The 11,526-nt window shown below is 34.3% G+C and overlaps 1 protein-coding gene across 3 annotated transcripts in view; it reads right to left on the bottom strand.

The window, feature by feature from the left end:
- The window catches only part of LOC106884037 (zinc finger protein 16), a 36,971-nt gene that overhangs the window by 8,134 nt on the left and 17,311 nt on the right, over nt 1–11,526 (bottom strand). Inside the window, exons 1-3 of one of the 3 annotated variants that reach the window (XM_014935247.2) lie at nt 8,710–9,187; nt 5,155–5,234; nt 3,783–4,788 (exon numbers count right to left, since the gene is read on the bottom strand). In XM_014935247.2, coding sequence (XP_014790733.1) covers nt 3,783–4,452 — 670 coding nt within the window. In that variant the 5' untranslated portion in view covers nt 4,453–4,788; nt 5,155–5,234; nt 8,710–9,187. Of the gene's footprint in view, nt 1–3,782; nt 4,789–5,154; nt 5,235–8,709; nt 9,188–11,526 lie in introns of those variants that run through there. The other 2 variants (XM_014935246.2, XM_014935248.2) reach the window with 2 other exon arrangements.

The following is an 11,526-nucleotide window of genomic DNA, read 5'->3' as shown; positions in this document are numbered from 1 at the left end:
GGCACATAAAAGACACCATTTCGAGCGTGGCCGTTTTCGTGCGGGTGACACGTAAAAGCACCCACTACACTCTCTGAGTGGTTGGCGTTAGGAAGGGCATCCAGCTGTAGAAACTCTGCCAAATCAGACTGGAGCCTGGTGTTGCCATCCGGTTTCACCAGTCCTCAGTCAAATCGTCCAACCCATGCTAGCATGGAAAGCGGACGTTAAACGATGATGATGATATAATATATATATATAAATGAAGAAGCAGTAGTTATCAAATTGACCAAGACAAATAACTATGTGTAGTAAGAGGATTTGATGTGTCAGAGAATCTTGCAGGTAGCTACAATTGAAGGATAAAGTTAATGAACGAATACTTGAAAATCATCAAGATGAAAAATGTGGTGGTGGAACAATGTGGTTGACAGGGCTATTAGACAAAAGAAACAGGCTTGGAAGGACTGGAAGAACGGAGGTAGCAGGGAATTGTATCAGACTGCCAGAAGGGAAGCTAGCAGATAGGTTTATTTAGCCAGAAGGGAAGCAGATAAGAAAAAATTTGCCAATGTTCTGCGCTGTGAGGACCAAAGACTTGAAGTATTTCGTGTTGCAAGACAGTGTGCGAGAGAGAGTGGTGAGGTCGTAGGAGAGAAATGTGTCCGCATGGTTGATGGCTCACTTGCACTAAACAAGGCTGCAAAGAGAGAAGTTTGGAGACGCCACTATGAAAGGTCACTTAATAAAGAGAATGAATGGGAGGAAGAGAGTCTGCTGCATGTCGACCCAACAGAGGGACCAGCTATCCTAATTGACAGTACCATGGTAGATAAAGCAATTAAGAGTATGAAGACAGGGAAATCCCCCGGCCCATCAGGAATCACTGTTGAGATGCTCAAAATATCTGGCCGTGTCTGCTATAGCCTAGTCATCCGTATTGTTAACCAGGTGATACAGGAAGGAGTCATACCCAATGATTGGTGTAGCAGCACCATAGTCAACTGCTATAAAGGTAAAGGTGATGCTTTAGACACAAACAATTACAGAGGAATCAAGTTGTTGGACCAGGTAATGAAGGTCACGGAGAGGTTCATAGCCCAACTAATTAGGGAGAGAGTCAGCTTAGATGAGATGCAGTTTGGGTTCGTTCCAGGGAAAAACACCACTGATGCTATATTTCTGGTAAGACAGCTGCAGGAGAAATACCTAGCCAAAGATAAACCTCTGTACCTGGCTTTCGTTGACATGGAGAAAGCCTTTGACAGGGTCTCCTGCTCCCTTATCTGGTAGTCAATGAGGAAACTAGGGATAGATGAATGGTTAGTGAGAGCTGTGCAAGCCATGTAAAGGGACACTGTCAGTAAGGTGAGGGTTGGCAATGAGTACAGTGAAGAATTCTGGGTAGAGGTAGGGGTCCACCAAGGTTCAGTCCTCAGCCCCCTCCTATTTATCATAGTCCTCCAGGCAATAACACAGAAATTCAAGATGGGATGCCCCTGGGAGCTCCTCTATGCTGATGACCTTGCCCTAATTGCTGAGTCACTATCAGAACTAGAGAAGTTTCAGGTGTGGAAGCAAGGACTAGAATCAAAGGGCCTTAGAGTCAACCTAGCTAAAACCAAAGTCCTAATAAGTAGGAAGGTAGACAAAACACAAACCTCCTCAGGTAGATGGCCCTGCTCGATCCGGTTCACCTGTCCTCAGTCAAATCGTCCAACCCATGCTAGCATGGAAAGCGGACGTTAAACGATGATGATGAAGAAGCTATGTGAACCTATGTGCAAAAGGAACTAAAAATGGATAGAATTTATATTCTAAGACAAAGGCTAAGATTGTGTACAAAATTGTATCATTTAGCTCTTTGGTAAAGAATGAAGATTACATGAAATTTGCCTGATGGTCAAAAAGATAAGATAGTAAAACTTCTCTGATTTATAATCAGAAATCAATAAAAGATTTTAGGTTATCATGCATTGGAAACAGATTAAACACTTGAACCAAACAGGAGAGAAATTAGTACTGGTGAAAATTACTGGACATAAGTTTTGTTTTAGTTCCTTCATGTAAGGCATGCTCTACTAAATTAATACAGATTGTTGTTTTTAAGAGAAATACTACACCAAAGGAGAAATTTCTGGAAGGAATTATTGTAAATATGCAGTCACATGGCTGAATAGATGAAAGGGGATAGAAGCAGTAAATGAAGGAAATTTGAAATTTACATCTTAGAGGGTTTCAGAAAGAAAAGTGCTTGCCTGTTTGAGATTACTTAAGGTTACATCTAGTGAAGACTTTCAGTTTGATAGTGTATAAATCACAAACACTGACTGACACAGCAGAAAATCCTGAAGGATTCACAAATGTTTTGCAACCATTAGATTAGCATGATAATGAGAATAAATGATGGAGAAAGATGATAGTATGCTGTCTACATCATTGTCTCTTTAATGGAAATGGATTGTTACTTAACAAAAAATAATACATGTTGACATTATTATCAAGTCATTGTAGAAATGTGGAAATTTAAATGCACTGGATAGTACAGAAGATGAATATCGTATGATGATGATGATGAAGATGTAGCAGTTGACATACAACCAATTATTACTGAAAGTGATGAAGAGGATTCATAAATGATATCATTCACCCTGATCATTATGAAGGTAAGGTGATGAAAATTATGATTTTACAGGATTTTTACAAAGCTTTGTGTTTGAAATGTTTAAGAATTCCCATTTAATTGTAACTTAATGTCATATCAAATTTCTACTTCAGTTTTGTATGTATAAATAAAGCTTTGGAATTCATTGTCATCATAATATTTATCATTTTCATTTTGGTATTGAATGTAAACTGAATTAATTTACTTCAATACAAATATAAATTACATAAATTTGGCACTGATATACAATACTGTGAATGTAACTTTAGGTGAAGGTAATCAATGAAGAATATGAGTAAAACACCAAGTGTAAATATTCATAACAACTACAGAGCTATATTTACTTAGTAAGATGTATACTTTAATTTTCATCATCATCATTTAACGTCCATTTTCCATGCTGGCACAAGTTGGATGGTTTTGACCTGAGCTGGTAAGGCCAAGGGCCACCCCAGGCTCTATTGTCTGTTCTGGCATGGTTTCTATGGCTTGATGCCCTTCCTAACACCAACTTTCTATGGCTTGATGCCCTTCCTAACACCAACCAATCCACAGAGTGCACTGGGTGCTTTTTCTGTGGCACCAGCACCAATGCTTTTAATGTGGCACCAGCACCAATGCTTTTAATGTGACACCAGCATGAGTGTTTTTGTGTGGTACCAGCACTGGTATCAATTCTACTGTGACAGATGAGTCTTGTTGAGTACAACAAGGTACCAAATATCTCGGTCTTTAGTCTTCTCCTTTGCAAGGCTCAGTGTCTTGAGATCATCCTTCAATATTTTGTCCCATGTCTTCTTGGGTCTCCCTTTTTACACATGTTCCATCCACTTTAAGTGATCAGCACTTCTGTATGCAACTGTCTGCATCCGTATGATATAAACTGGATAATTATTGAAATTATTACTGAAATCCTTTTTTTTTTAATGTTTTTCGTTTCTTTACACATTTATTTATTTAAGAGATTATTTGGGGTTCTGCTACTGATATGATGCATTATACTATACCTTGAATTTCAGTTACTCAAAAGTAGTGAATTGATCTCACTATGATTAAGCATAATAATCTAGTAAAAAAAGAAGATGGTATACTCATGTGAAAATATAATGTAAAGAAAAGAAATCATACTGTATCTTACCTGTATGAGTTCTTTCGTGATTTCTCCATTCAGTCACCTGGCAAAAGGTTCTAGTACAGTAACTACAGTGAAATGGCCGCTCACCAGTATGTGTTCTTACATGATTACGCAGTATAATCTCCTGTGAGAAGGCTTTGTTACAGAACGTACAGAAAAAATGCTTCCGGCCACCTAATTCATGGTTTATCAAGTGGCCGCGTTGAGCAAAACCTTTACGACAGGTTCCACATTTATATGGTTTCTTCATACTAAGGCTGATACCAATGTAAGGAGAATTAGGAATAAGCCCTATCTTGTTTTTGGTATTGGCGTTGTTGGTGGTGATGTTTTCAGAATTAGTAATAATATCACTGTTCCTGTTCATATTATTCTCAGCAATGTATGGAAACCCAGAAGAGCCTGACGTTATTATTTTCATTTTGAGGCTATTGTTGCTATTACTGCTATAGTGACTGTTATAGGACTTTAGGTGATCATTATGAGAATCCTCACTTCTTGGGATAACACCCATTTTCATACTGGACTGTTCCAGGTGGCTTTTCTGTATAATATCATGGTCAAGTCTTCGACAGTTGTCATCTAATATCGAAGCATTATACAAGGATTTATCAAGATGTTGGCTGCTATTGTCCAGAATTGTAGGATTGTACAAAGATTTAGAAGAATACATAGCTATATATTTTTCTCATCCATAAACGAGGAATTTTCCTTCAAAAGAAACATTCATCAGCTGACTTTGGTTAATTTCTTCTTCCTAAAGTTGTTAGTTTTTACTTTTGTACCAAATTCTAAACACAGTAATTCTTTTATTACTCTTCATTTCAGCTGGTAATAATCCATCATCACTGCAGATATATTGGAAATATATTGATAAATATAAGAAATCCTCTTTATAAATAATATCACAATAAATTGTAGAAAGATTCAGCAGACATTCTTATCATTTTGTTTCATAAAATATTTTTGATTGGATTATTTCTATAGACTTGGTAAAAGAATGAGCAACCTATGAAAACAAGAGAAATAAAAATAAATAATAAAAAAAGGCATTAATTGTCATTTTCTTAATTATTCTTAATAGTCATCTTTACAGCAACATCAACTAGAAAAACTTTTATATCCATAAATGATGAATATGGTTACATTTTAATAACCAAATGTATTACCATTTATGGTAAAATTGTGCAAAAAGCAAAATTACAAGGGTATATATGATTACAGGCAATGCAAAACAGTGGGGATCAAAATACTGATGTGTACGCTTATTCTTATTACGTTCCAGCACACTTGAACATGAAAATAGTACTTCACTGTAGAGCATAGTATCAGAGAACAACTTCTTACAGACAATATATTTAAACAACATACTTACTGCAAGGGATATAAATGAACTGTAAGACAGTGTTTCAGCATTATTGTTGCTTCTTCAGGAGTAAACAGAAGTTGCTGCTTCTATCAACAGAAATCAGCAAACAAAATCATTTATTGATGCATGTAGTGACTTGTCAAACTGGAATTTAATTTATTACAAGAATACAAGACAACAAGAATCATAATACTGATATGTGCATTCGTTCTTATCACTTTCCTAAGGACCATGCAGTGTCTACCACTGAAAAGGTAACAATTACACCAAAATACTATCTCATAATCCACTTACTTTACACATATTGTCTAGAAGGAGAAGTCGTTCTCTGATACAATACCCTGCAGCAAAATGCCATGTTCACATCAATATTTTGATTTTCAATGTTTTGTGTGCCTGTATTAATTTGTCTCAGCTTGGCAAGCTACCATATGTAACAGCAATGTTTTGTTTGAGGATTTCTAAAGATAGAAGCAGCAACTTCTGTTAGCTCCAAAGGACCAGGTGATGTCTGATAATGAAATGGTGACAATTACAAAGAAATCAATTCTTCACTAGAATTGGAAGCTTGGTAACTTTACTGGTAGTAATTTTTGTTTAAACGACAGGCAAGCTTTGAACAGGCAAACCTATCATCAAAGGCCTTTTATCTGTAATGGTCTTGTCTTTTTGTATACTCAAGAGTAGAACAAATTGCATTCTTCAAGCAAGCGGAGGAGCTATTTCTTGCAGGATGAGTGTGAAATGAGAGCAATAGATTGATAATTGACAAGAGCAGACAAGTTGCCTTTCATAGAAATAGGACTTACTGTCACATGTTTCCATAAACTGTGATAGTTCCCTGTAGAGAAAAACACGACATAACTAATTGAAGCAATGTAAAGACATCACCAGTTAAGCTGAAGCTAATGCAGAAGTTTTTTACATTTGGTACACTGTGCATGCAGTAGTGAGACAGATTGAGTAGAGGTTATTTCTTTTTTTTTTTTTGAATGTGCAATGATTAGTTGGAAGCAAGATAGACAGCAAATGTGTTTTGTTTTTTTTTTCTTTTCAACAGAAATGCTACTTTACAAAGCTATCTTGGTTAGAACTAACTGATAAGAGAATTCTGAAAAATTGGCAAAGAATTTCTTGGCAATGACAAGAAAGTTTTATTGAAATTATGAGGTAGATAAAGTAACATATTTATATATTATACACATTGGTATTATTTTCAATAACTGGCATGTCAGAACCATCATTAATGTCTATAAAGACACATACAGAAAACTAAATCTTAAATTGATAGACCAAATATAAAGTTATGAAATAAAGTCATAGGGAAAAAGTTACAGGGCAAGATTAAGAGATATCGAGTAGCTGAGTAGTAAAATGTTAGATTCCTTGTTCTCTGTGATATCAATAACAAATGCAAAATAAGCAAATGGAGCAAAAATATTTTAATTAGAATATTTGAGAAATCACACTATACAAATTTACAATAACACTAATAATTGCTTTCAAATTTTGGCACAAAACCAGCAAGTTCAGGGAAGGGAGTAAGTTGATTACATCAACCCCAGTACTCAACTGGTACTTATTGACTCTGAAAGTATGAAAAGCAAAGTCAACCTCGGTAGAATTTGAACTCAAAATATAAAGATGGACGAAATACCACTAAGTATTTTGCCCGGTGTGCTAACAATTCTGCCAGTCTGCCACCTTAATAACTCTAATTATTAATACCAGAATACCAGCTTACACTTAATGCAATTGTGACTGAAGGTCAGATTGAAGCATGGTATATCTAGTGTCCTGACTTTATGAGATGCTTTCAAATGTTTAATTAATTACATCTTTGATATAGTTCTGATTGATGAAAGCTGATTGGAATATTTCAACATCATCAAATGCTATAATGAATTTTAATCTGGCTTCACATGTCATTCTCTGAATTATCAATGAGCCATGAAATGGCTTTTTCATATTTGTTCAATTAAAGATTGTTATAGTATATAATGATCAAGTCCTTTATACAAATAACTAACCCTGAGTTTCTATCAGTCATGTTCTTTTATAGATCTCCCATACTTTTACAAATTAAGGCATTTTTTTTAATGGTTATTATACTTTAAGTTTCTTACTATCTCTAATTAAGAAATATCCTAAGAGCTACTGCCAACACCATCCAAGTATCCTTATTAGAAACTAAATAATTTCTTAAAAGAATTACAAGGACCTTATTTTCATACTTCAAATACTTTCTCTTTCAATAAAGAAACCAATTCGAATGCTATTTGTTACTAAATTTGTTTCTATATTCTACCATCCTTAACTCCAACTCTTGCTCTGACTTAAATAGAAATAAAGAATATATAGACTAAAATAAGAAATACAGACATAACTTTCTTTGCTTGCATAAGAGACAATGTAGTATTTATTTTGCATGTATGTTTCACCAATATAACATGTTGAAGGAAACATCGATTGAAATTTGCACAAATTATGTTCATCTTAGTCAAAATATACGATTATGTATAGTTCGATGTAAAGAGTATCGCTTGCATGTTTAGGTTGTTTATATAGTATGGGCTTTGTCTGAATGTTTTTTATGTGATGGTATGAAAATGGAGTGGAATACCATTTAGTATTATTCTGATATAGACTAGTGTACTGTCAATACATTCTTACTAACATATGTATATAAAAACAAGGTAGAAGACTCGGACACTATTTGTTGCACGTTAAAATTGTCATTTATTTCTAATTACAAGCACTTTTAAAGAAATTCTATTTGAAAATTCCAGTAAATTCAGAGCCGTTCAATTCTAAAGGAAACGTTGCCACTTGTACAATTTATGCGTACTGGACTCTACACGAACTTCTTGTTTCATATCATCATACAAAATTACAATTTGGATTGATGTGTTCAACAACTGAATTACCGAAGTAACAGTATGAAATTACATCTACTACTACCGCTGCTGCTGCTGCTTTTACTACTGGAACAAAAACAATAACAAAAAAACTGAAGTATTGCAGAAAAACAAAAACAAAGCTAACTAAACAGCAACTGTATACTTTGATATCGCACAATGTGATCGTAATAAAAAAAATTACGTATTCATACTGACTGAACCGTTAGAGCACAGTGTGATGGACAAATATACACAGAATATCAAATGTATACGATATATTGGTTATGAAACGGCAAGTGTAGTAAAAGAAATATATCCTTCACACAAAAAATTTCTATACTTTTATATAGCAACAATATTTCCCCTTTAGCTCACAGTAAAAAAAAAAGCACCTAGATAAGTATAGATATTTACGCACCTGGTCAATTACTGAGAAAAGATGCTGACATTTAATGTCTAGGTGTTTCATACATGCATGCATTTGACTATAAACATCCATACTACAGGTATGAACACATATATACGCGCACATACATAATACACGCTATATTAATACAGATATACAGTATAAATATATGCAGTTATAAGCACATACACACATTCTATAGATTACAGTTACATACGCAATAAGTATAAACGATTAACAAAAAGCTGCACTTACACAGAAGTCAGTTTATTGTGCCCAACATTCTTCTTTCAGCTTTTTATCGGAGTCATGAGAAACAGCTCCGAGTAAAAGTTTCCCACAAGAGGAATTGTAGCAGAGGGCAAGGCCTTACGAATTATTTTTTTATTCCTTCGGATTTTTAAAATCTTTTATTGAATTCATTGTCAAACACTCTCCACATTTAAAATATATATATATATAAAAATTACTTTCCTTCAGTCACTTTCCCTCAAGTGTTTAGGAACAGTTTATATCGCATCATACCTTACTGGCGATCTGTGTGATACGTGCATGCATGTGAGAAGGGAAATCTGATATTATCCTGAAGTATGAAATATGGGAAGGGGTAGTGGTTTGGCCTCTCAACACCTAACGAAGTCCAAAGAGCGCGGTCTTAACATATGGTGTGTCTCGGGTCTTTATTTCTTTTCGACCTGGCGGAGCCCATCCTTCTCCAGGACTGACCAAGACCAATTTCTTCAAGAGGAAGAGAGAAGGGGAGAGGAAAATCGATCCCAGTGCTGGACTGGTACTTTATCGACACCATAAAGGGGTATATATATATATATATATATATATATATATATATATATATATATATATATATACACACACACACACACATACATACATACATGCATGCATGTTGCATGTATGTATATATATCAGCATCATCGCCATTTTAACGTTCATTTTTCATGTTTGCATGGGTCAGACGGATTTTGTTGTGGCAGATTTTCTACCTTCCTGTTGCCAACCCCTACCTGTTTCTATTTAGTTAATATTTCCCTGTAGCCAGATATGTTTTTACAGAAGACTGGAAACAAAGGGCTCTGTATAATACTGATACTCATTTATAACTATTTCATGATACAAAACACACACACACACACACACAAAAGAGTTTTCTTTCAGTCTCCATCAACGAAATCCACTCACAAGCGTTTGGTTGACCAGTTCAGATGCAAAATCACCACATGGCTATACCTGTACCTATAATGTATGTATTTATATACATAGATACATGCATTCAGAATGATAACTAGAAATCACTTTCAAACAAAGTCATTGCTTGAGTCTTCTCTTAAGACATAGCAGCATGGATGTGAACTTTCAGTTCTGCTAGGGGTCTACATACTTGAAACAAATGTGGCAACAATGGGTACTGCTTGCAGTAGGTGTTAATAGAAGTTGCTATCTATCTCTCTCTCTCATTCTCTCTTTCTGTAATATGTATATAGGCAAATACACACAGATATATGTATGTATATATATAAGAGGTGTGTGTGTGTGTGATATACATCATATCTGTAATTTGTTGCTATAGTAATGAAATGATTTATATTTGAGTTTCAATGTTTCTAATTGTATTAATAATCAGGTATAGATATAACGGAAAATATTAGGTTACTGATTCACTCATACTTCTTGTCTGTTAGTTCCAAAACAGTATTTATGTTTTTAAAGCTGTTAACACCACCAGATTGAACGGTACTGCCCAGGTATTGAAATGATAATGATATCCATTTGGCAGCAGATGATGGGAATATGTGTTTGATGTACTTCTTTGTGAATCTTTTATAGCTTGTGTTTTTGTTGTTTTGTCTTTTATTCTCATACAGTTGAACCTGTCCAAGTGTTCTTGGTTTCAGGTAGTTTTGTTGTTTACATTATTCCATACATTGATATTGCATGACTGACCTTCATTGGGATTTTAATTATGGCTAGAATAATATGTATTTAAAGGTTTCTAGTTTAGGGAGATTTTGTTACAAATATATATGTATATATAGGTATGGATGAGTGGTTCAGAAGCTTGCTTCCCAAATACAAGATTTTGAGTTCAGTTCCACAGCGGGGTATGTATATACATACATACATACATACATACATATATATATATGTATATATATATATATATATATATATATATATATATATATATATATATATATATATATATATATATATATGTGTGTGTGTGTGTATGTATGTATATATGTAGGTATGTATGAGTGTGTGTGTGTATATATATATAGAGAGAGAGATATATATAAAGAGGAGTTTAAAATATGGATTCATAGAGTCATATGACTATCACTATCACTGTAAGCTCCTCCTACAGACTCGGTAATCAGTCCACCAAGTAATTAATTACAAGGTAGTGTAAAGTGTCTGTGTAAATGAAAATCCATAAAATATAGGCAATAAATTATTCTGTAGTGAGAAAATTATATTTTGGCCAATTCATACCTTCTGTGCATTGTAAATATAAGGAGTGAATTTTGTGTGTACATTTAGAGTTGAACTCTTGATGTAACCATGATGTTCTGGTGATCTGATCAGCTAGCATTTTTATATGCATTGATTTGTGAATGTACAATTGTACTGCATAATGCTGAGCATACATAATAATGCAAATGTATGTGTGATTCCTTGCAATCAATAAGGTTGTGAAATGGGTGTAATCAAATGGAAGTCATGTGATGATATAAATCTGTCTTCACCTAACACACCTCCTGACTTAATGCTTTATATACATACATACATATATATATATATATATATATCGTTGCTATTAAGTTAAATTGATATATGTCCAAATTTGGCCAAATGTGTTTGTTTCATTATTTATTTTTGCTTGCAATAGCTGGTTCTTTTGGTCAAACTATCATATATCTAGCTGCTTCAGATGCCAAGATATCAAAAATTGTCAAAGTGTAGTACAACGGTTTTGCTATGGAATGGTGAAACTATTTTTTCATTTTCTGAAAAAGCAATGTTTTGGACTTATGACACTTTTGCACAAAA

Source organism: Octopus bimaculoides, chromosome 14 (assembly GCF_001194135.2).
Source record: "Octopus bimaculoides isolate UCB-OBI-ISO-001 chromosome 14, ASM119413v2, whole genome shotgun sequence".
Lineage (NCBI taxonomy): Eukaryota > Metazoa > Mollusca > Cephalopoda > Octopoda > Octopodidae > Octopus > Octopus bimaculoides.
The sequence above is the reverse complement of the archived record's forward strand: the minus strand, read 5'-3'. Positions and strand labels throughout refer to the sequence as shown.